Source organism: Coccomyxa subellipsoidea (assembly GCF_000258705.1).
Source record: "Coccomyxa subellipsoidea C-169, whole genome shotgun sequence".
Taxonomy (NCBI): Eukaryota; Viridiplantae; Chlorophyta; class Trebouxiophyceae; family Coccomyxaceae; genus Coccomyxa; species Coccomyxa subellipsoidea.
In genome coordinates, this window is record NW_005178031.1 from 80,681 (window position 1) to 105,460 (window position 24,780).

The 24,780-nt window shown below is 53.0% G+C and overlaps 5 protein-coding genes across 5 annotated transcripts; 2 read left to right on the forward strand and 3 right to left on the reverse strand.

The window, feature by feature from the left end:
* Nucleotides 1-1,542: 1,542 nt before the first annotated feature.
* On the forward strand, nucleotides 1,543-10,809 carry COCSUDRAFT_66826 (hypothetical protein; the record flags this gene model as incomplete). Its single annotated transcript, XM_005645800.1, has 19 exons — nucleotides 1,543-1,662; nucleotides 1,951-2,161; nucleotides 2,414-2,523; nucleotides 2,720-2,962; nucleotides 3,259-3,428; nucleotides 3,687-3,885; nucleotides 4,142-4,303; nucleotides 4,629-4,802; nucleotides 5,269-5,457; nucleotides 5,854-5,967; nucleotides 6,252-6,431; nucleotides 6,758-6,937; nucleotides 7,275-7,381; nucleotides 7,691-7,835; nucleotides 8,372-8,521; nucleotides 8,972-9,116; nucleotides 9,334-9,434; nucleotides 10,070-10,213; nucleotides 10,678-10,809. 19 exons carry the CDS (start codon nucleotides 1,543-1,545, stop codon nucleotides 10,807-10,809), a joined length of 2,976 nt encoding a protein of 991 aa, XP_005645857.1.
* A 207-nt stretch (nucleotides 10,810-11,016) lies between these two features.
* Nucleotides 11,017-11,728, reverse strand: COCSUDRAFT_33639 (hypothetical protein). The gene has a single exon (XM_005645801.1). The coding sequence runs from the start codon at nucleotides 11,722-11,724 to the stop codon at nucleotides 11,416-11,418; it is 309 nt and encodes a 102-aa protein (XP_005645858.1). The 5' UTR covers nucleotides 11,725-11,728; the 3' UTR covers nucleotides 11,017-11,415.
* Nucleotides 11,729-11,882: 154 nt separating this feature from the next.
* On the reverse strand, nucleotides 11,883-15,326 carry COCSUDRAFT_66827 (AMPKBI-domain-containing protein). Its single transcript, XM_005645802.1, has 6 exons — nucleotides 15,035-15,326; nucleotides 14,679-14,791; nucleotides 14,185-14,312; nucleotides 13,724-13,848; nucleotides 13,101-13,261; nucleotides 11,883-12,786 (listed from the first exon to the last, which is right to left on the reverse strand). The coding sequence occupies exons 1-6, from the start codon at nucleotides 15,035-15,037 to the stop codon at nucleotides 12,471-12,473; spliced, it is 846 nt and encodes a 281-aa protein (XP_005645859.1). The 5' UTR covers nucleotides 15,038-15,326; the 3' UTR covers nucleotides 11,883-12,470.
* A 472-nt stretch (nucleotides 15,327-15,798) lies between these two features.
* COCSUDRAFT_56538 (hypothetical protein) lies at nucleotides 15,799-20,365 on the reverse strand (the record flags this gene model as incomplete). The annotated part of the gene is made up of 12 exons (XM_005645803.1): nucleotides 15,799-15,909; nucleotides 16,129-16,201; nucleotides 16,427-16,505; nucleotides 16,703-16,826; nucleotides 17,089-17,246; nucleotides 17,752-17,995; nucleotides 18,352-18,585; nucleotides 18,838-19,008; nucleotides 19,303-19,479; nucleotides 19,719-19,895; nucleotides 19,998-20,038; nucleotides 20,344-20,365. The coding sequence occupies 12 exons, from the start codon at nucleotides 20,363-20,365 to the stop codon at nucleotides 15,799-15,801; spliced, it is 1,611 nt and encodes a 536-aa protein (XP_005645860.1).
* A 622-nt stretch (nucleotides 20,366-20,987) lies between these two features.
* Nucleotides 20,988-24,558, forward strand: COCSUDRAFT_29980 (fructose-1,6-bisphosphate aldolase; the record flags this gene model as incomplete). Its single annotated transcript, XM_005645804.1, has 8 exons — nucleotides 20,988-21,219; nucleotides 21,334-21,530; nucleotides 21,761-21,826; nucleotides 22,040-22,171; nucleotides 22,658-22,832; nucleotides 23,213-23,355; nucleotides 23,563-23,643; nucleotides 23,930-24,558. The coding sequence occupies 8 exons, from the start codon at nucleotides 20,988-20,990 to the stop codon at nucleotides 24,092-24,094; spliced, it is 1,191 nt and encodes a 396-aa protein (XP_005645861.1). The 3' UTR covers nucleotides 24,095-24,558.
* Nucleotides 24,559-24,780: the final 222 nt, after the last annotated feature.

Below are 24,780 nucleotides of genomic sequence, written 5' to 3' on the forward strand. Positions count from 1 at the left end.
GCCGGCCAGACAAATGTGCTCACAAGCTTGACGGCAGCACTTGTGGACCTGGCCTCATCGTCTGGGCCAGCCATAGCCAGCGTGGCTGCATCCTGTGCCAACACCCTCATGGACATGTGGCCTGCTCGACCAGCATGACTCATTTACGAGTCATCTATTCGTCATTTTGCTTGAGACGGACTCCTGTGGAAGGGCGAGCAAGGGACAGCTTTCTGGCTTTGTATTGAATATTATATATATACAAGTATTTACAGATTTTGCACCAACAGTTGCACTTGCTGTTCTGATGTCTGGTATTGTATTGTATTGTTTGTCAAAATGGACCATAAGTGATGAGCATGACCAGCTGCTGTTGTTCTCTGTCGACTGGTGGCTGTTCTGGCAGTCAGCTGACCATAAAATCTACAGTCCTCAGGAGCAGGCTGCCCATCGATGATATCAATATCGCATGATGCATGTGTTTGGTTTCATGTCCTTCCAAGCACTTTGTGGGGCTCTTGCTGACCCTCAAACCCTCAATTGGCAGCTGTGGAAGGGCTTATTGTGCTCTGGGAATGATAAAGGAATTTGAGAACTGCAAATTGCAGGCATGGAAAATCTGGAAAAAGGACAAGCGTAGGGTTCACCCTTGGAAGCACTAGCAAGACCCTAGAAGAGAGAGGCTCATGCATCCTCTGAGCAAAAGATGCTAATTTCAGATGATAATTGTTGTAAAATAGTAGCTTGTAATCCTTGAGGATGTTCAGCGAGTTTTCCGTGCATAGCTCTGCAGTCGTTCAGGGCTCTTGAGGGGCACGTCTGAGAATAGTGCTGCGTTCCCATGGCTTCTCCACATGTACTTGGTGGACATCTTGGACCCGTACGATACAGCAATGGCCCAAGGCTTCCATTCAGCCCCGTTAGGTGTTCTAGCAGGCAGCAGCCTGCCAGTCAACAGCGGCATGCGCTGGGGAAGCATATACTGCCTGGTCCTAGGCGTACCTCGTCGTTCAGGCACAGCAGGCAATTCTCATCAATAAATTCTCTCTGCCGTTCTTTGGAGCTTGTGCAGCACGATTAGTTAGCATGATATGGTTTAGATACTTGTCCTAGATATTATGCATCAGCAGCCCTGAACCTCCAGGAATGTCCCAGGCAATCGTCAAGCCTATGATTTGGATGTCGACAATACAGTAACTCTACCTGAAAGCATTTATTTGTAGGTTTGCATTGCGGCGATGGTTCTGTCCGAAACGATTGTGCTTTCAAGATGTTGCAGGCTACCTCAACGCTTAAGGCCGAAATGTGCTTTGCAGGATCATAGTATCAGTAGCCTCGCCGGCAGGCTCAGATGGCAATGGTGCAGCTCCAGGCAGCCCTTCGAGCAGCGAGGTGAACTGTGCAGAGCAAATTTCTGCTGTAGACATGGACCTGAGCAAGCTGAGCAGGATCATTGTTTCCCTCCCTTGCTCAAAGAATAGGGTGTACATCACAATCATAGCAAATGAGTGAGGGACTGCCATGTGCTGACGCGTTGAGATTGTGCAGGTCGTTGCACTGCAAATGGAGGATGTGATCCAGCAGAGCACACCTGAGGAGCTGGCGCCTCTCATAGAAGCTCTGGAGAGGGCTCGCATGCAGCAGGAGGAGGCGACTGGGATCAGAGAGGCTCTGGAAGCGGAGGTGCGCCCTCTCTGTATCATGCACTGCTCGAATGTTCCTTGGTCCCCTTGTAGACGCACCCTCCACCCTTATCACAATCTGGTGTGGACCATGTGATGCAAGCAATATCGCTCGTACACAGACCCTCTGCGCACGCACGTCAGCTCACCATGTCTCCCACTTGAGCAGTCCTTAATCTGAGCTGGCTTGGATATTATTGATTTGCGGCACTCCAAGACTACTAGAATGCATGCATGTGAGTCTCTCTTGCATAGCTCCCATCTGAAGCATCCCGCACAATCTGTGCAGGCGCAAGAAGTGGCGCAGCTGGCCATCAATGCAAATGACAACTACCAGGGCGCTCAGGTCAGGGTGGAGGTGGCACGAGCCGAGCTGGAGGCAGCTCAGCAAGAGAAGGACTTTCTGATCGGCGAGATGGCTAAGCTGCAGTTGGAGCTTGAGCAGGAAGTGAATGCTGCTGAGGGGGAGGATGCCACCATTGAGAAGGCCCTTGTCACCGGCGAGTCACGATTCCTATTTGTTGACAAACAAGTTCATCCTCTTATTATACAGGAGCAGCACATCCCCGTGATGATGGGGAGTGGGCTGACAAAGATAGGGTCGATCTGCCAAAGTCCCTAGACAGCTCTGTAATGTGTGAAAATTATAGAAATGATTTGGCTTCATTTGGCAAGGGTCATGAGTTGATCAAATTTTGCCGGCCACACTGGGGGGGGCACACACTGAGATGTGTTGCATGGTTGACTCGCAGAAACCCAGGATCTGGGCATCAGAGAAGTCCCAGATGCGGAGGCGCTCCTGATTGAGATGGGATTGCGCCTGGAGGAGATCACAGCAAATGTGGTGTCCCTCCAAGAGAAGGTTTGTGCCTCATATTGTCCCTGAAACAGCGCATGAAGATTCTGAGACGTTACATGCAGTATACCCTGAGCTGGGAAAGGAGGATAATTACACAGCACCTTGTCATGCATGGTTTCAATCACATGCGCCCAGTATGCTTATCAATGGTTTTATCAGGGCACAGTGCCTGACAAGACTGTCCTGCCTGTCTAAACAGGTGTTGACGCTGGATGTGAAAGCAGCATCAGCAAAGGCGGCGGCAGACAATGCAGAGGCGGTTGCATCTGCGGCGATGAGCGCTGCAGAGGGCGCAGTGCGCGAGGAAATGGAGGCGGCAGCGGTGGCAAAGTCGACAGCTGGCGCTCTGAACAACGTCATAGCGGAGCTCAAAGACCTCGGCGTCAGTTTTGAGACCTCGGACAAGCTGGAGCGCTCCCTGCAGGCCAAGGGCGTCAGCAGGGTAGGATCATTTCTCTATTTGCAAAAGATCACTTCGCCTATAGGGTGAAGCATGCGACACTTTACTCGGTCGCTGTATCAGTGAGGTTCTGGCGCCCCACAAAAGCTGGTTTTAAACCTCCTACCCAAACAGGCGCTAAACTTTTTGATATCTTAGTGGGCGCCTCCTTGACAGGCTCAAGGGGGCTGCTTCATCATCTGCTCCACTGATATGCAACGGCGCTCGCAGCGGCAGGAAGCTCCAATGTGCTCTCTACGGCTGTGTGAGGTAGTGAGCGCCCTGTCCTGGCTGTGCAGGTTGACTTGGAGGCGGCTGTGGACAAGGCACTCACCAAGACAGGGCCAGTTGCGCCAGCAAAGGCGCCTTCTGACTTGCGCGCGCCTGTCAAGGAGACGGCCACTGCACCTGCTGCGGCAGCTGCAAAGGAGCCGGAGAAAAAATCAACTGTCGCTGCCACTGTCCTGAGGTACGCAGCACTGACTCTTTCCTACAGATACCTTTGATCTTGCACCATTGGCCGAGCAATACTGTTCTGGGTATCATGCCAAAAGCTGCCTTCCTCTGATAGAGCAGACGAATCACTTGGTCCTTGCTTACAAAGGATGATTTTGGCAAATTGGTGGAATATGGTTGCCTTCATCGTGCATCTATGTGCTCGATATGGACAAGCGGCAGGTGAAAGGTATGTCAGGCACGTTTGATGGGATCACATCTGGCATTGCAGGTCCATGGAGGAGGATGCGGGGCCCTCAGAGACCTCAAAGCTCGCAGCATTCCTCCCCAGCTTCAAATGGATGGCGGCTGTGGCTACTGTCCTAGCAGCAGTGGCTGCGGTGGGAGTGGCCCTCTATTTTGCCAGGCACACCGTCGCTGGCAGCACCATCAATGCCAAACTCTTCACACTATATGGCATGGCCCAGCAGGTGCGCCGCAATGATACCATTTCTTAAAGTGACAGAACATGCACTTGACATTCTTGCAGGTGTAGCGAGCTTGCATTCTGCTTTTTTGGGAACGAGAAAGTTTGTTTCAGCGCTACCAACAAGATCCTCAGCATCTGTGAGACTGCATGCTTGCGCACAAGTAGTGCGGCGGCAATGTCTGTGAGGCAAAAGCAAAGAGTTTGTCCCGCTCGACTGTGCTGGATTTATGTGAGCTGGGTTTGCTGTGTAAATTCAGGCAAAGGCGGCAGTGCTGTCCCTGCTGAGCCACATCCCACTGCCGGAAATCCCTCACGGCGAAGAGGGCCTCTTCGAGAGCATCTATCTGCTGCTCACCTCCGTCATTGTGGTGCCACTCGTGTGCAAACTGCCCGGCGGCAGCCCAGTCCTCGGCTTCCTGGTAAGTCCCTCACCTCTATTTGCAAAATTCAATCTGAGAGCATCTTGAAGGCCCCTTAGACTTGCCATCATGTCCCTGACTGCTTGCCGTGATTTCTGAATATGCTGCATGATGTGGGCTACAGTATATCATAACAGGGAAGAATTAGCGTTTGCTGGAGGAATCTAGTTCCAAAGGAGAAGAAACAAATGATTCTTGACCGTTGACAAGTTGCATACAAAGTCTAGGAGATGCCTTCTAGACATTGCCGTGCAGATTATGGTGTGATGCCTCCACTTGCGCATGCAAAGTGTTTCCTCCTATAGATGTAATAACCCGGCCGCAGGCTGGCGGCGCGCTGATTGGGCCGCACGCGCTGGGAGTGATAAAGGACGTGGACGCGGTGCGCCACCTGGCGGAGCTTGGAGTGGTGTTCCTGCTGTTCAACATCGGCCTGGAGCTTAGCCTGGAGCGCCTGCGCCAGATGCAGAAGTACGTCTTCGGCCTCGGCAGCGCGCAGGTGCGTCATGAAAGGAAGAGAAAGACGAAGAAGAAGTTACACAAGTCTGCAGTCTGCTGTGAACATCAGAGCTTTATCCTGAGATGCTCTGGAATCTGGCAGGCTAGAATGGTCAGGGGGAGTCCCCGGCATTCCGCATCCGTGGACCTGCCATTTTGACATGTCTTGTGCGTGGGACTTTGCCTGGAATGCCCAGAAGCTGTGGGGATCCTTCTAAATGTGCCATACCCCACTGATGGCACCTTTGCTGGCACCTTTTGGGGAGCGCTAGCATACAATACCTTGCAATGTGTCAGGTCCCCATTGTGCCAGATCTTTAGAGGCGCTGATCTATACATCCCATTGCTGAGGATGGCACACAACGTGGATTCTGCATGTGCAAAAGTACAGCTCTTTCCCAGAGTGATGGTCCTTACCTGCGACTAAGAATATAGCACGGACATGACGGGTTCCTTGTGCGTGCCAGGTGTGCGCCACGCTGGCGGTGGTGGCGTACACAGTCATGGCGGTGACTGGGCTGAGCGGGCCAGCCTCCATTGTGCTGGGCGGCGGCCTCGCGCTGTCGTCCACGGCCGTCGCGATGCAGGTGCTGCAGGACCGCGGCGAGACCGGCTCGCGCCACGGACGCGCCACCTTCGCCGTGCTGCTCTTCCAGGTGGGACTCACATAATTATTATGAATGTATGTTATTGTTGGGTAGCCTGCCTCTCTAGTCAGCAACCCGATGTTCACCGAGTACACCTGGAAACTCTTAGGGGTCTTCAACGGACATGTAGCGCGAGACCTTCGCCGTGCTCCTCTTCCAGGTGGGAAAGACGCTTTGAGAGATGGTTCAGGATGCTCCGCCCATTTGCCAAATCTTGCGGGTGTATTAATCCTCCCTCGGCAGAGCATCTTATTGTCTACACATTTCTTCTCCCATTCATCACCGTCAGTCCGTATACAATTTTGATATGGGTTTGTCAAGTGTATTCTCAATGCTGTCCATAGACTTTGTTTCCCAGAGCTTCCTAACGCACAGACAATGGCTTCAGCTGGCTGCACTGTGCAGGATCTTGCCGTGGTGGTGCTTTTGATGCTCATTCCGCTTCTAGCTCCCAATGAGTCGGGCGCCCCCTTCGGCCTGGCCACCATCTCCAAGGCTCTGGGCCTCGCCGCCATCAAGGTGCGATACCGTGCCCTCTTTTCATACTGACAAGAGACGGGTTGTCACGAAGAAATTTCGTGATGGTGATATTGCAAACAATTGGCAGCGTAATGGGATAGGTCTGCCGAATTGCCTGCCAAAGCTGAATGCTATCCTTTGAAAACCCTGATACTTGCTTCCGCATTGCAGGAATTTCCATTGAACACCCCGACACAAGTATAAGACCATGTAAATCTCGTGCATATAGGCCGGGAGTAGCAAGTTGAAAAGCAGCAAAGCACCGAGTTTTGTCTCTGTTTCAGGCTGTCGCGTGCATTGGCGTGATCATCGCCGGAGGCCGCACGCTGCTGCGCCCGATCTACCGGCGCATGGCAGACATGGGCAACACGGACGTGTTTGCCGCCACCACTCTGCTGGTAGTTCTGGGCACCTCCGTGCTCACACAGATCGCCGGGCTCTCCCTGGCTCTCGGCGCCTTCCTGGTGAGCAGGCGCCTGCTTGTGCATCTTGCAAGCATCATGTTCATCACCAGGCTGTTTTGAAAGGGTATGCAAGTGCAGCTGGAGGGTGGCAGTGTGTGCACGAAGTTCTGGGTCAGTGCATGAGCTTATAGGCTGCGACGAAGCTGTCGAGTGTTTACTATAATTGGCCCTCAGCATAGGGTATGGCATAGAAAGCACGTTGCACTGCAGCAGAATCCTTTTCTTGCATCGACAATCGTCATCATGCAATTGACCTGGAAGCAGGTCATTCAGAACCAGATGTTCTTCCTGGAGAATGAACTGATGATTTTGGTGCATGCCCGCAGGCGGGGCTGCTGATAGCGGAGACAGAGTTCGCGCTGCAGGTGGAGAGCGACATAGCGCCCTACAAGGGCCTGCTCATGGGCCTTTTCTTCATGACCGTGGGCATGGAGATCAGCGTTGGCCTCTTCTTCGCCAAAATCCGCACCGTCATCGCCGGCATCCTCGGCCTGCTCATTGGCAAGGTGCGCTCTTTGGAATTTTTCGAATGTATAAGTCAGCTCAAAGCAGCGCTATGCGCGCCCCGCAGCCCCCAGCTTGCTGCCCGGCAGCTGCCCGGCAGCTGCGCCAGGAGCCGGGCTGGCGGGCATGTCTGTCCCCTTTCACTGCTGTCGTTTGGAACAAAGGGGTTGGATTCTATGTCTGATTGTCACAGCAGGGCGGCATGTCTATTTGACCCCTCATGTCATTTCATATATCAGGTAGGGAGTCCTCTTAGAGTCTCCAGGCCTGATGCATGCCTGGACGCATGCAGGGATGCCATGTAGACAAGCATATAGGATGACATCTTGATCAATGCAGGTGGCTGTGGTGGGAGCGGTTGGGCCGCTGTTTGGGCTGTCGCGCATCCAATCCGTGCGCGCTGGACTGCTGCTGGCTGCAGGCGGAGAGTTCGCCTTTGTCGCCTTGTGCGCCCCTGCCACTGTTGTCATAATGAACGCACACAGAGCCTGTCTGTGCCACTGTGTTGTCACATCCTTACATTTAGCATCCTATTGCTCCCATTATCTCTGTCAGAGTGGGCAAGAGGAAGCATTTCCGATGGCTGCATGGAATGACATCAGAAAATCTCTTCTCGCTTGCTCTGACAAAGGTGGTGAGGCGCACGCAGCGAGGAAGCAATGCCGCATGGCCTATTGATGCCCTGAGCCTCTGTATCAACTATCGGAATTTTGCCTCCTCAAAGACGGAATGCTCACTCGGTGTGGCGCGCGCAGCGGGGAGGCTGTGTCACACGGCTTGATAGGCAAGGCGATGGTGAGCGAGCTGTTCCTGGTGGTCGCGCTCACAATGGCGCTCACGCCGCTGCTGGCCGAGATTGGGCAGCGCCTCGGCAAGGCCTTCGAGAAGAGCGACGTCAAGGTGCGCTGCACGCTGTGAGACATGTGAGGGCTCATCCCTCTGTGAGGAGACAGCAGGGTTTTATACCCTGCATGATGAACCTTGACCCTGCGGCTGGTGTTCAGCGAGAGGAGCTTCACTGTCTTAAGAAGCTCCATGGAGATCAGGAAACCGGATTTGAGTTGCTGGCGTTTACTCTGTGGAGTTCTTGAAGCTCCTCAGGAACTTCACATTACACGCCAGCAACCCAGATCCGACATGTCCCCGGGCAGCACAGCGCAGTGTCAGCGTTTTATGTTCACTGCATGCTAAATGTGTTGACGGGTTCCCTGGTCCCAGACAGCAGAGCAGCCTGGTAGCTGCTCCATCTCTGCGATTTATTGAAACGATATGAAGAGGGAGCTCCCTCTTTAAGCTGAACCTCTTATGGTGCATGTACCTTTGACTGCTTCTCCGTTTAGACATGTATTACAGTCATTGGCAGCTGTGTTGATTAGGGTGCAGGACATGAGGGTGCGTGAAGTTCGAATTTTGAAATAGGATGTGACTTCACCCAGGCGCTGCAAGCGACGGAGGGGCAGACGGAGGAGCTGCGCGGCCACGTCATCATCGCCGGTTTCGGGCGCGTTGGGCAGATCATTGGGCAGCTTCTGGCCGAGCGCCTCATCCCCTTTGTGGCCGTTGATGTGCGCATGGAATGCGTCCAGGTGCGGGCTCTTTTGAAAGGGATTTATCTTTACATGTTAATTAAAATTTAGTATAGGTGTAAGGTTCAGGATGTTTGGGAGTTTGTCACCTTGTCATGACTGCGCGGAGTGCATCCGGGTGTGTGGGGAATTTATCGATAAGAGCCCCTGTGGTTGTCACCGCCCAAGTGTTACGCTGGTGCACTACAACTTAGGGCAGTCATTATCAGAAGTGCTTGTCCAGTCTATGCCCCATGTGATGAGCAATCTGTTCAGGGTCGTTTGGATCGCTTGAGTAATATGCCTTGCTGCATCCTTGAAGCTTCAACTCCACTTCACTGCTGTGCCGGGCCTTTCTTTGGCTTACTGTGTAGCCTTCGTACTTCCTGGTCAGTTTTTCTCTAGGATCCGGAGAATACGTGGTAAATCCCTTGCAGAATTTCTCCTGAGATGGCTAAACTGCGCGGGCAGGCCGGAAAGGAGCTGGACCTGCCGGTGTACTTTGGGGACGCCGGCAGCAGCGCAGTGCTGCACAGCCTGGGAGCGCACCACGCAGCATGCGCAGTCATCACACTCGACACCCCAGGCGAGCCGTGGGAAATCTCCTGCATATACAGTGTATTGCCACAACGGCATCTGCTCTTATGCATTTGCTTTTGGCAGTAGACAGCCACGAGAATAAAGTGATATATAGCAACTGCAGCAAGGATATTCAGCAACTGCATGTGCTGGGGTGCATGTGCTTTTTGCTGTAGAAGGGCGCAGAGCTTTCTGATGTGTGGCACCCAGCTGCCCTGGACGCTTCAAATCCAACATGTGGATTTTGTGTGCAGGTGCCAACTACCGCAGCGTGTGGGCGCTGCACAAGCACTTCCCCAACGTGAAGATCTACGTGCGCGCGCATGATGTCCAGCATGGGCTCAACCTCGAGAAGGTGTGCCACCTGTCAATGCAACCACTTGTCTAACAATGGTGGCTGGCTTTGGACAGCCCAAGAAGCTGCTACCCTTGGTGTATAATTGAGTCTACCCCACAGGTGGATTGATGATAGAGCTGCAAACCAAGATTTCAGCTGTGGGGCAAGCGTCTTTTGTATTGAAAGGCCACCTTCAAATTCCCAGACCCCACATGCATACTCATTTGCAATGTGGGGCGGTGAGGCTCTGGGGCCATGGGTATGCGCTCACCAACAGATGCCTCGAAATCAATATTCCACGGACAGATGGCGGAAGCATCCATTCCCTTGTGCGATTTTTTGAATGGTGTGGTACTGTAGTAGTCATTCTAAAACCCACATTTGATAATTATTTTCGGCCAAAAGGGTGGATGAATACAACCCCAACCCCCAAAATATAGACATGAAGATCATTTTACCATTTATTACCTTAGTTTATTTTGAGACCAGATTCGGAAAGCTCTCGACAAGCCCAATCTAATGGAGCATGACTTTGGTACATTGGAATTCAGGAAGATCACTAAAAGTTGCTTTGGAAAAATCCCCGCACCGCCGAGGGTACGGGTTTTAGAATAACTACTAAAGTATTTTTTTTCTGTGATATTTTGGCGTAGGCTGGCGCGACTGCGGTGGTGCCAGAGACGCTGGAGCCGAGCCTGCAGCTGGCGAGCGCGGTGCTGAGTCAGCTCAACATGCCGCCCGACGACGTGCAGGAGGCCATCCAAGACTTCCGCCGCGCGCACATCGGCGAGCTCCAGGTGACAGCTCTCTGCATGCGCAAGCATGCCCTGCTGTCCAGTAACTTCGTTCTGAAGCACCACAATGGCGAGCTTCTGGCGCAAATATTGTACTCCCTGCTCCTGCATGCGCAAAATTGACTGCTTTGTGGTTTTCTATGGAGCGCCCACATCAGCGGGCTGCAGGAGCGGGCCGTCGGTGCTCCCTGCCCCTACATGCGTGAGAATGTATCACTTTCTATGATCGTTCTTCTGAAACACAACATCTTTCCCAGCAGCTTTTGCAAGCCTTGAGGTCTCAGAGTCTAGTTGTCATATGGTGTCCACTCTCCAGTGGTTTTGGAGCTCCTCTGGCTGGTGTTCTTCAGGCCACTCGTCAGGATGCGGTTTAATTGCTCAATAGAGAAATCTGTGCTTGTGCGGCACGTGCATGTGTGGGACATGCAAAAGCCTTAAGACAGTGTGTAACCCTATCATGTGCACAGGCGCTGTGCAAGACGAGCGGGTCGACGCTGGGCTACGGCTTCCCAACCATGGACTTGGATGAGGACGAAGTCATCTCTTTCAACGGCGACGGCGCTGCCCCCGGTCTGCCCCTGGCGGAGGCCGTGCCCTGATTTTGCACTTGCAATGTTACTTTCTGCTTAGCCAGAGGCAGAGCGAGTACCAGGGGACAGAGGAAGGCCTCTTGACCCTCCATAATAAGGTCCAGAGAGTGCCCAAGCCCATGAGCAGGTTCTAGGCCAATGATGGGCACGGGTGCAAGGAGGCCGTGCTTGCTTGCTCTGATGGGCATTGGAGCAATGGCAGAGGTTGATGCCAGTGGCAGTCTTGTCATATGGCGGAAAGTTCTGATCGTTGTGGACAACAGAAGCACTAGCAGACTTGTGTTCAGGTCTGCAAAAAGGAGGTAGCTGTAGTGGGAGCTGATGCGACAGTGCCGGGAGGATCTGGAGTGTTCACATGCCAGCCTGACTCTTCTTATATAGTGACTGGGAGTCGCCTTGTTCCCCTTGCTACATTGTACAGGGACCTTTTGCAAGGAGTAGGATGGTTGCTGTGGACGGATTGGTTTCGTGAGGACAAATGTGAGACCGGTGCAAACGCCATGTCTCGTACCGACATGTCACAAGACTACAGAAAGATCATTTGCCGATTCATGGCGCTATTTATAGCACAACGACAAGCTTTTGCATACCTGCCACCTGGCAAACTATTCTGCCTTAATGTTGGCAATGCAATTGCCCTAGGCGACATGGAAATGGCCCTTGCCCTGCGGGGCTGGCCACTTTGACATTCTGGATGTTTGTTTCAGTGCTTTGCCACACAGAATGCATGTACAATACAGTTTTGCTTGCATCAGCAGTAGCCTCTGTCATGAGATCATCCGTTGGGACTGTGATTTGGTCTTCAGAAGTGCTTTTTGGTCTTAGACCTTTGGCAGCCATGATCATTGCCGCCTTTGGGAACGCGAGCACATGCTTGTACTTGAGACTGTCTGAAGTGCACATATGAAATTGTAATCGATTCATCAGTAAGCAATTGCAAGGCATTGGATACTGCATATGATCCAGCGCTACTTGCCAGAAGCGGATCTGGGCACACATGCGTGCGGCATTAGAATGTGGCCACAAGCCCCAGCATGCTGGAAGTGTGGCATTGTGCATCACAGCATTACAGGGGCCATGCAGCACTTGCTCACCCTTACATTACACCCTTATGAGAGCGAGGGATGCTTATCCAAGACCGACTTGTTTCGACAGCTGCAAATTGCAATTACACAGCTGGACATTGCACAGACTAGAGTACATTCTGTCACCATCATGCTCAAATGTTCTTTTTCAAATGCCACACGGAACAGCTTGCACTTGAACAGCACGTCTGAGACGTGACGTCCCATCATTGCTCTGTCAGCTCCGCACAACCGTGTCGTAACTCTCACTGACAGCATTTTGCATGGGGTGCTTCCGGCTGCCGCACACTTGTCGGCATGCACTAAGCCTCATGCTCCAAGTGTATGGGTCCTCACACCTCCAGAATGCATCACTTATTCATCACTGCTCAACCTTCTGAGGCAGTAGATTAACCCCCCAGCGATATAAACTGAAGGCTTCCCAACATCATTATCATCACCTTATTCACAGCGGCGGGGCGTGTGCACTCGGGTCTCCAATGAAGATTGCACCACAAGTGGAGGACCCCCCCTTGAAGCTGGCCAAGCATGGCGGCCAGGCTGGCATACGTGCACACGCAGGTGTAGCACGAAATTGGCCACTCATCAGGCGCCGGACATGGCGTGGTCGCCGCCGGTGTCAGCGCTGCGATGCGCGGAGGAGCCCCGCCGCCGTTTGGGCTTGTACATGACCGTGGTCACGTACTTGCTCTTGTAGCGGTGCGTCGTGCCAACCACGGTCGCGTTGATGGATCGGCTGTTGCGCTGGCAGTAGAGGTGGTTCAGGATCACGTGCTGCGGCCGCGGCAGCGACTCCTGCTCCTCGGAGGAGGGAACGTTGAGCAACGTCAGCTGCAGGTGCGGCGGCATCGCCGGGGGGTCCTTCGCGAAGTCCTCCGCCACCTGGCGTGGGTTGTCGTAGCTGCGCAGCAGCCGCCACAAAATACAGTCAGCCTACAGCCTCCTTCCTAAATCCCAATACGAAAGAATCAGAGTTCTCTTTGCTTCATTCCCGCCACTGCAGAGCACTGCAACACATGATAGCGCGCCCTGTGCTCTCTAAATTCTCCAAGCAACGATTGCGGCAGACTCTCTCACCCCCACCTCTATGCTCCTTCTGCAAGCAACTCAGCACATCTTTTCCTTTTACAGAGCCTTGGGAGCCTTCACTCTTGAGAATGTTCAGAAGACCTTTCTGGATGGTCTCAGAGAGAGCTGCTTGTAAAAACTGCTCACCTCTCGGGGGGCGAGGGCGGCGGCTCGAAGCCGATGAGGGAATCGAGGTGGTCTGGCACGTACTCCTGGACCTCAACCACGTTGTTGATGATGCCCCGCTCGTCATGCATCGCCGGCTGGTCCGGCGCATACTTCCACTCCCCATCCACTATGAACTTGTACTGCGCAGCCACACCGGAGATCTCAGCTTGATGGAGCCCAGTGGCCTCATACTAGAGTTTTAGTGTAACGCGCAAAGATCAGCGCTTCTGGGTGCGCCCAGCTTGGTGCTTGACTGCTGCGGAGCCCTGTTCGTGGAAGCCATCAGGTCTCTTCGGATTGATCAGAGCAACAGATCATAACGCAAACTGGTCCCTGATCAGGATTTTGCAATCAGCTGAGCAGGCGTCGAAATCGCTCTCGGGTGCATGTGATGTGGAGATCAAGTTGGAACACAGCCCATACGACATGCATGTTATAATTGCTCATCATCTACCAAACGTACGGGTTGTCTGTCATCAGCCGCTGCCTGACACCAACAGAACTGCTGCTAAAATGACGGCAGCAAGGTGCCGTGCATGTCCCAACGGCTGCACGATTTATGGAAACAAAGAGTCAGCGGATCCAAGCGTGCAGGGCGGCACCTGGTAGACGCCGGGAGGCAGCAACTTGATGATGGTGAAGTCCTTGCCGGACTTCTGCATCGTGTGCCGCACTCCCCAGTTGTCAAACGACCCCTCCACCTCCACATGCTCGCCCCCGTGGCTCCCTGCACATTACACATTGACAGCGTCATGCGTGACTTATCGCCCCATGTCATGTGGCCACCAGAGCTTTTATATTGCTCCGCTGTTCCTCTCCCCCAAGCCAGCTGAAGCTGAAGCCAGCGTCTGTGCCAATTTTCATGCCAACAGAAGTGAAAGTGCAATTTTGGCCAATTATTGCACTGCAACGGAGTCTCTGGGACATGCCTGAGGTGAACGCAGATGGTGAAGGACCCCTCATGACACCCCTGCACCAGCTTAGCTGGCACCTTGCAATCCCCAAACTACAGTATCGCTTCTGCAATGGAATGCAATGTGGAGGGTTGTGGGGGCCAACTCACATACGATGACAGTGGGCACCAGCTTGGGCTGCGCCGGCCACGCAGCGACGCCGTGGAACTCTGCTGCGTGGTCCCTCACCAGCTGCACAGTCTCCGCCATGGGCATGGGGTCCATCGCCATCTGCGGGCTGCACAACAAACCAGGGCAACTAATGTTGGCAGTCCCTCTTAGGCATACTTATACCTGCTGCCGCTGCTGCTGGCTCCAGCACTACGCCTAGAAGACTTGCTAATATATGAGCGGCAATTGGCATCACGGCATTGATTGAAGTTTGCAAGACAACCATATCCCGATCAATGCTCAATTGACCCAGCACAGGGGACGATGGTGACATGGCACTCGGCTGCTGTGTTGTTCTGCGCCAAGATAGACCACGCATAGCAGCTGACTGCCATCACATGCTCGGCTGAGATATGGAGCGTGGGAACAAGCGTGGAGGGCACAGGCGTTGAAGAGCCGGATGTGTCATGTGTTGCTAGACAGGCCGAGGCACCTGTATGTGAGAGGAGATCCTGGTCCAGGGCTAGGTGGCGGAGATCCAGGGCCAAAGCTGCCATCCTCACTGACCCCATCGTCACCAGCGGCACGCTTTGCATGAGTGTTGCCCTACACAGTTGAACCACGATAGAAAAGTGAGAGCCTCTACACTTATGACCATACAATCACCTAACATCTTATACTTACCCAAAGGGCAACACAGAGCAGGATGCACCAAGGCAGAAGATGCAAGAGCCCTGAGGTCACCCCTTGCAACAGGGAGCAGGGCTTTGGCTATAGTGCTCTGAGTAGCTGGCATCGTATGACAACAAATCCATAACATCAGATAAATCGGAGGCATTTGATGCTTACCATGCCTTTCTGGCTTTTAGTGACAGGTGGTCATTGCTCCATCTCTTGAGACTGTCATCTCAGCATTACAAGATTGCTAGTAGAAACCTCATACGTCCCCCCGGCTTTCTGTTTATGGAAATTTAATAAGTATTACAGATGATGACTGTGGATAGAAGACGGAGCTTGCTGAGTACTATAAAGATCTGCGTCAGGATTCTCCGACCTTTGCAATGAGAAATGATGCTTTAGGGAATGGGGCAGCAACAGCAGCGAACTTCACAAAGATAGTTGCCAACGCGCTTGTCCGTCTGCACAGGGAGAGTTGCAGAAAGGTTGGGAACAGATGGCTGCCAACTCAGCACATGCATAGAATCCGGAGGACGGCGAGATCGGGGCAACGACGAGCGAACCAACCTTACTTTTGAAATCTCCTTGGAGGTATGGTGTGGACCAATCAATGCTAACACAGTCTTGAAGCAATTGCACACAGTTGCAACAGAATCTGTACGGCACTATAGGACTGTTCTCTTCATCCTCACCTGTGGTAACTGAATTTTCAGTGCCCCTCAGTTAATTGAGTCAAAATTGAGTCAATATTGAGTCAAAAATATGAAACATTACAACGCTGCATCTCAACAACAGCACAGGTGGCCATTCACGTCAGGCCATAACGTGAGGGTCACTGCAACGCCCGCATACATACAAATTCACTCGCTCACGCAATTCACTCCTCGGTAAAGCTATTTACTTCAAAAGATGATAAAGTAATAGTATCAAGTTCATCAAGGGGTGCGCAGCAAGCGCTCCACTTCGTCTTGTGCTTCTGCCTGCAGCCGCCAGTCAGCCTGCATCTCTGCAACCTCCTCCAGCCGCATCAGCTGCTCCTCAATGCCCTGCGCGCAAACATCGGCCTTCTCAAACTTAAACAGGGCCTAGAAATTGCTCAAGGATCCTTGCCACTCACATAAGGACAGAAGTCACGCCGGAATCTAGGCACCCTGCAAGCGCAGCACATGGAAAAAGCAAGAGGTGCAAAGTCAGGGACATTGGCATTGGGCAATCTACAAGCCTGGGCACTGCTGACCAGACATGTCAATATGCAGAAAACACACCTGCACCTCTGCGGCAGGCACCTCTGTATCGATCTCCACCTCTATCTCAATCATGTTCGCCACTCGTGCGTACCTATCAGCATAACACCAAAACTTCAGACAGGACATCTGCTTGCACCCACAGCACTGCATGCTCACCAACAGTAGATGTGACACCTTGTATGCTGGACGCCGCTATGACTGTGCATGATGCTGGTCATCCAACAGTCATAAACTTCACACAAGCACAAGCTTGACATGGCCTAGGAGGTTCAGAAGGGGAAAAGAGAGGCGTTCCCAGTAAGTTTTGGGGCCTCACCCATCCAGAAGCTCCAGCTTCTTGTGCAGCCTCTGCTCGAGCCCACCAATCGCTGTGGCCACCCGCTCTATCCGCGCACCTGCATGCATGCACCAGCAATCCTCACGAGGACGCTTAGATATTCTCTTTCACCTCCAGCTGGCTCACGATTAGCACAGGTAGATTGGACATAAAGGTCTCATTATGGTTTGTGGAACATGAATGAGCTCATGGAACCCACACAGCTGTGTTGCATGGGCCAAGGATACGCTGTAAAGAGGCAGTGCAACAGCGCACCATATGAGCCGCCAGTGCCCACGGACTGCATCTTGTTCTGCAGCTGCCACAGCCGGGCAAGTACGCGCACATCGTCCGACGCCTCTGCCACCAGCGCATCCATCCGCTCCACAATGGCATTGTGCTGCAACCACAGGCAACCGCCAGTAAATTTGAGATGGGGCCACAAAGCTGTCGTATGTCAGCATGGCGGAGTGAGACGTCCCCAGCCTGGCAATGATGAACGGTGCTACGATTGCGCCATGAACCTTCACCTTCAGATCAGGCTGTCCTTTTGCCCCTCAACAGAGTCTGGCGGAACCTTCAGGAGAAGAGATGACCAGAGGACCAACAGATCAGAGAAGGTTTGAACCCAGGCAGCGAGGCTCTGATGCTTGGAGTAACACCTGTGCCAGTAGCTTCTGGCGCACAGTCTCTAGCTGCAGCAGGCGCTCTGGCAGCTGCTTTAGCTTGGGCAGCAGCACGGTCGTCCCCAGCACGCCTGTCGTCGCCGCTGTGGCCACGCCGCCCGCGATGAGAAGCGGCAGCGCCGGATCTATCAGCCCTGCACAGCACAATCTGCCAATTCACAGCCCTGAAGTCGACCCCCAGAATACTCTCCAAGACTTCATGTTGAATGAGGTCCTTTATCCACAGGAAGTGACTGTTTTATAGTGAAACGTGGCTTTGCCGACCTGTGTGTTCTCACATCACTGGCTGATAGGCTAATGCCCAGAATGGCGCCAACCTGACGGCCAACAATACTGAGCAGATAAAGAGGTCGCCTGAGTACTGAGGTCTGAGGATTACACATGCACTCTAGCCATCAACCCAATTCACCGACCTTGCTTAGAAGGGTCGTTGCAGTGGCTTGAAATACAAGGCAAATGCCCCTTCTTACAAGGGGCGGAAGCGCACCGCCGGCGGGTCAATTTCCAGTATGATGCCAACCTGGCGGCACAAATATTGAGCAGCTTACAGGTTATCTGGGTCCTGACGGCCAGAGGGTTACACATGCACCTAAGCCCTTCCGAGCCGTTTTATCAACCCTCCAAGAAGGGGCAGCGCACCGCTGGCAGCGTCGCTGGCGCTGAGCAGGAGGGCAGCGGGCACGACCCATCCGGGGAGCCCAGCCGCGCTGCTGGGTGGCGGCTGCAGCGGCGTCTCCCGGCCGAGCGCGTGGTTAGTCATCACCAGCGGCTGCCCCGGCTTTGTGAAGGGGGGCGCCGAGCCCAGCAGGCCCCCCGCCCTCTGCTGCCCGCTGCCCGCCGTTGCCGGGTCCGGCGAGCACACCACACTCACCCGCTCCCCCACCTGCCAGGGGCAGTGGATATCTTCTACCTGCCTTTCTTGACACCAGATCTTCAAATATTTCCCACTCACTAAGCCACTTCACGCAAACGGCGACCTCCCGACAATCATTGTAATGGCATGACTAGACTGGCAAGGCACAGCCCATGATCCTGCTATAGAGGATTGCTGCATGCACGACCACCGGCTTGGGACTTGCAGCACCCGACAACGCAATCAACAGTGACTCACTAGTGAAATAAAATCTGGAATGGGCTACATGCAGTGGCTGTGCGCACAGCAGTCTGACTCTGGGTCGCAGGCCTCCTGCGCATACATGACGTATGTTGATTTAAAATGACTCACTGGTCATGACTCACCTGCGCGGGCACGTCAGCGGTGGCGGTCCCGAAGCGCAGGCTGCGCGCACAGCCGTCGGGCGCCTGCACGACCATCTGGTGCACCGCGGCCAGCGGCGGCTTGCGCCACAAATTCGCGGCGCGCGCCGCGGCCAGAAGTAGGCTCTGCTGCGATACCAGCGCCTCGGACGTCACGCTGACGACATCCCCCGTGAACACCTCGTACTCGTACCGCGTCGACGCGCAAGCCACCACCTGCATTGAGGGATTCTTGAAAAGTTTGAAGGGGTGATGAATTGGTGATATACGCATGGCTCTCGTGTCACTAAAGCCACATCATGGAAGCCTGCCGGTGCTACTAGATCTCACAACAGCCGATTGCAAAAGATTGTCACTCTCTCTGCAGCTGCACAAGCTCATTTGCCAAGACAGCAAGCCCTAAAGCCAATTAGGGGCAAAACAAATGACTGGCTGAGTTGCAAAAAAAAAAGGAGAGCTGATGCGCACCTTGCAGCCTTCGTGAGGCTGCACGACAGTCAGGGGCGTTCCAGGAGCCAGCGGTGAATTCACCACTCGCCCAAATGGCACCTCATCGCCCAAGGGAACGCCCCTGCGCCGCACGTCTTCAATCGCCCCAAACGCATCCCTCAATCGCAGCGCCCTCGCCAGGCCCCTCACCTGACATCATATTACACATCCCTCAGGGGTTGGCTTTTGGAAGAACTCATTACATGGCCACCCAGGCAAAGCTAGCTGGCCTACACATCAACTGCCACTGCAGAGTTCTTGCTTGAAATCTTGACGTGTCCAGTGATTGTGCACACTATAGGGATTTTGCCCTGCCCAGATATGAGGGGTCTCTCTCTCATTATGAGGGCAAAGATAAATCGCTCCCTTGTTTGGATCTGCTGCTACCCATCTTCCACATGAGTATTGCAGTGCGTCTTTTATGTACGTAGGATGCATGCGCACCACAGCAGAGACAGTCTCAAGAGATGCATGCGGCCAGGAGACAGCCCCGAGGCCGTCGCTCGGCTGCGCCGCCCCAGAGCCGCTGGGCCCCGCGCGGCACATCGCTTCATAGACAGATAGCGCCAGGACCACATTGCCGCGTGCCATGGCAGCCCCTATCAAGCTCCTGCACTCCTCCTGCACAATAGTGATGCTGTGAGCGTCCTCCAAGGGGTAGCATGCAACACTTTGAGTCCACTCAGCAGGGCTCCCAAAGTTGATGGGCTAGTAATGCAACGCAGGCTGATCCCTGCAGGCTCTAGCATGTGGACGTTAAGAACCGAGCACATGCACAGTGCACAACATAGGGACAGCTGACCGTGCTGAATCCATTTTGCTGAGTACTTTCAGGTGATACTAGAAAAGAGATTGCTGACCTCGCTGAACCCGGTGGCATATGAGGTACTGGCAGCCGACTCTGTTTCTTGCAGGAATATGTTGAGCGCCTCATTTGCTGCATCACAGGCGGTGAGTCGCCTGAGTAATGCTGCGCTGCTCAAGCGCGCAGGCAGCCCTGGCTGCTCCAGTGTTGCTGTGCTGACTGAGCTCTGCGCCTGCACGACAGGTCACCTCGTTGGTCAGAACTCCAACAATCGGGCAGAGGTCACGTGCGCCATCTGCAAGCATTGCGAGTTTACTGCTAAAGTTTGACGCACCTGAGCTCCCTCTCCCTCCCTGGAATCCAGGCTCGATGCAACTGCAGCTGCATCCTTTTGGCTGTCCACAGCTTGGAACCGTGTCAGCGACGCTTTGGTCCTTTTGCAGGCCTTGGAAAGCACTATCCGATGCGCAAGTGTGCAATGTACAGTATGAGGCGGGAATGAGGACACAGAAGCCAAAGCTGGCGAAGAGCACGACATCATCTGTGCCCACATTGGATGGTGGAAAGAATTCGCGGTAAACATTTTCATTGTCCTGGACCAAATGAATTTCTATGCAACAAAAATAGTTTTACACAGGTGCTTTCTATTTATATGACACGGGTGCCATTGGTTCTCGGACCCATGTCCATGTAGCGGGACATTCAAGGACTTTGTGTCAGTGCGATTGCATGTACCAATGAATAAAGGTGACAGAGCATGCAATTGCAAACGTTTAGAAAGGCTGTCCTGTGCAAGAGATTGTCGCTGCTGGATTCAGTCCGATAAGACCGTTCCAAAGAGATTGTCCCCCACAAATCTCGGGGGGCATGCAATGACTCCCTCAGCTGCAGCATGCAATGACTCACCTCAAGAGCGCGCTTGGCCTCACATTGGATCACCTCGAACAATCCCTGTTTATTTGCAGTACTAATATTGATCAACGAAGCATTCCAGTACAAATAAATTGACATCATGCAAGGGGCTATTAATGGGGTGCTGCGACCCACCGAATTCGCAGGTACGTCCACCTGTATTTCCTTCGTCTTTTTGGTGATCCTGGCGCATCGCACCAGTAAAAGAATATAGTCTTGACGAAAAATCGATCTTCTGTTTTAAAGTATCTTCTTTTAGTTTTCTATTCTTATTATGCAAATTTGGTCAATTCTTCTAAATAGCATTGGCCACTTCTAGTTCTGAAGACCTGAACTATGCTCTGCAGTAGCACCCAGCAAAGTGACGAACAGTGCATGGAGGCATCCCAGGCCATTCCAAGCCCGTTCCAGCATGTTCTCGGGGCAACCAAAGCTGCTCCAGCACCGCAACCCAGCAGCAGCACAGCCCAGATCTTCTTCAACCCGTTTGTCCTTTGTCACTCGGGCGAGCTACAACGCTGGTGCCACCAATCCCTTCCGTGATGAGCTCATCGCTACAGCCAAGTACATCTCCCAGCGAGGAAAGGGCATCCTGGCATCCGACGAGAGCAATGCCACCACTGGCAAGCGTCTTGCAACAGTGGGTGAGGTTCCCATCAACCTGGTGGCATGTTCTACCCAAGATAACGCCCCTTTGTCACTTTCTGTGTTCTGTAGGATGCATGGACGTTATTACCTCCATGTGCATGTCTCACCAGGAGTGGACAACACTGAATCAAACCGGCGGGACTGGCGTGAGGTACTCTACACAGCAGATGGTCTGGGAAACTACATCTCCGGCTGCATCATGTTTGAGGAGACGCTGTACCAGAGCAGTGCAGGCGGCGTTCCCTTTGTCAAGATCCTGAAGGATGCTGGCATTGTGCCAGGCATCAAGGTCGACACCGGCCTGCAGGTACACTATTCACAAACCTCTACTTGACTGTCAAGAGGCGACACTCAAGTATAATGAGGTCATGGCTCTTGTCTACATGATGTGATGGCGTAATGTCTGACATGCCATTGTCTGGCTGTGATAACATATCACTTTGAGTGCTTGGACGTGACGTCATCCCTATTACTACATGGTGCGATGATGTCATCTGTCCTAGCCTAAGTTCTGAGTCTTTCTAATGTGTGTGATAGGTGCTGCCGGGCACAGATGGTGAGACAACCACGCAGGGCCTCGACAACCTGCCAGCACGCGTGCAGGTCAGACAGCTGCATCATGCATCATACACTCTTGCTGCTCAGCTTTGCTCTTGAGTCTGCATTGGGGCACTGTATCTCTGCTGCTAGGTATTTTCCTTGACGATGCTCCTGCTGGGCGCACCGCAGATTCTACCCATTCTGCGCTAGGTTTTGTGCAGATGTCGGGGAACCCAGAAAGACAAATTGTAGATCCCTGTGTGATGAGTGCCGCAGGAGTACTACAAGCAGGGTGCGCGTTTCGCAAAATGGCGCGCGGTCATCAAGATTGGCACCCCCACCACCCCATCCTCCATGGCTGTCCTGGAAAATGCCCACGGCTTGGCCCGCTACGCTCAGATCTGCCAGGTATTCACCACTTATCATTATTGTTATTACTGTTTTCCCTGCCACGAGGGCAAGGTGCAAGGAGCGCATCATTGATATGATTTTCAGATATAGAGTCAGCCAACACTTGCAAGTCCTCTTACAGGATGCAGATTTGTTTCCTTAATTCCTGCATCTGCTTGAAATCTGAGCATCAGTGGCTCAGGAAGCCTTGCCCTCAGCGCCTGACAAGCAACCGACACATCGACTCCTGTGAAGTCCTTCCTTACCCACACACAACGGCAGCAATCTTGCTGATCAGCACATGCAAAGCAAGGAGAAGCTTGATCACATCCCCTGGGGATTGCAACTTATAGACTGTTTGCTGCGAATTTTTACGCAGTCTGGGGAGCCCAACAAGGGGGAAGAATTTGGCAGCCTTGGCCTGCAACTTGTCTGCAGACGCACCTTGCCTCTGGCAGGAAAAGCCATTATTAAATGGTAATCAGGTGGCAATGCAACCTGCAGGAGAATGGGCTGGTGCCCATTGTGGAGCCAGAGGTCACGCTGGGCCCTGGTGACTACACAATTGAGGAGAATGCTTACTGGAGTGAGCACGCTTACAGCCACGTCTTCCGGCTGCTGAATGAGTACAACGTGCTCCTGGAGGGCATCCTGCTGAAACCCAACATGTGCCTCCCAGGTCTGTAACATCCCTCTCCTTCTTCCCTTCTTCTCCCCCTAGTCTGCCCCACTTGTTTGCGTGGCTGAATGCCCCACTGAACAAGTAGTATTGCCTGAGTATACCTGAGTAAGTCCTATGCCAGATATCCCCTATAAGGGTGAAGCATGCTGCTGCGAAGGGATTGATTCCAAGTGCTCAGGCCATGTCCTGAGGAAAGCAGCATGCCTGTGAGTCGAAGGCGACAGTGGCAATTATCTGTCTGGCATCTAAATACAATGATTTGCGGCTTATGAGGGTCTCGCAATATGCTCTGTGTAATATCGTCCAGACAGATCAGGAGGCTTAGCAATATAACACAAGGACAGGCAGTGCTCAACCTGACAGCTGTTGTGCTGCAGGCCTGGACGTCCCAACTCCGCCGCCGTCCGAGGTGGCAAAGTACACTGTGCGCACAATGCTGCGCAGCATCCCCCCAGCCGTCCCCGGAATCCACTTCCTCAGCGGCGGAATGAGCGAGGAGGAATCCACCCTGAACCTGCAGGTGCATGCTGTCATCACAGCAATGTCATGGAACTGTGTCCATTCTGTCAGTCATGCCAAAGTTACCTGAATGGCGCACTGTCCAACAGCTCCTGCTGTGGAAAGCAACTATGCTGTGTGCAGCAGTAATGGAGCTGACAGAGAGTCACACTTCTGCGATACTTTGTTGCACGGGACACTGATAGGACTGCATGCATGCAACCTGCAGGCCCTGCAGGAGGAGTGCCCGAATTCTCCCTGGAGCCTCACCTTCTCATACGGCCGGGCTCTCCAGTCTACCACCCTGAAGGTACTGTTATATCCTCCATCTAGCTCCTCACATATCGACTCTCGAGCTACATGACTTGCACTCAACCTTGCAGGCATCAAGAGCAGCATCTCTGGACCACAACAGTGCTAGGATTGGCAAGTCTTAACAGAGTGTAGACACCACCAGAAGGTTTGTGAGATGATGTGCAGGGACAGTGGGATACTCTAAATTAGAACAGTGAGCCTCGCGTGGCTCCCAACGGGTCTCAATAGTGTGATTATTGTTGTGAGTCTCATCAAAGTCTGAGGCCGTGCTTGTTTTACAGACATGGGCTGGGCATCCTGAGAACAAGCACAAGGCACAGGACATTCTGGTGAAGCTGGCAAAGGCCAACTCAGAGGCGCAGCTAGGGCAGTACAAGGGGCCACACCCCGTGCCAGGAGGACAGCGCATCTTGCAAGCTCTTCGCCTTGGCGGTTCCGGCACATGAGGAAGAAAATTATTGATTATGATGTCCTGCACGTTGTGAGCAAGCATCTTCTTTGTACCGGCCTCACGCAATTTTGCCGAGGCATAGCGGCACACTGACAGGGAGCATTGAAGCGAGAGAGCTCTCCTGGAGGTGTAGGGACAATTAGCAAAAGCACAGTACTGGTGCTGAGCTGTGATTGAGCACTGCTTGTTATTCATCTCCAGTGCAGTTGAAGACTCCACAGTGCATGTGGGCAAGTTGGGTATGTCAGCATGAGAGTGCATTACCAACAGGTTGAGAGTCGCTAGCCACCAATTTGGCCAAAGCGAAGTTGCTCACAATTGCTGATGATTATTCGAGACTGTGAGCAATTTGAAGTTGCATGAGAAGTTTTGACAGCGATACCAGTAAGATAACAGATTGAGAATGGTTGGATGCTTGAAAAATGACACAAGCAGCTTCTATTTTAAGTTGCAACTTGCAAACAAGGAATCACCAAGATTAATTGCAGTCGATGGTGATATCAGCTGATCATCCACAGCTGCAGCTATATATGTAGCAATGCAACAAGAAAGAAACAACACACATTCCCAAAGCAAGTTATTGCTTCAAGGCGTGTTTGCCCATCATTGCTTTGACATTATCCTGATCCAGGAAATGTGGATCTGACGAGACCTGTGTACCTGGGCCACTATTATCTTTAT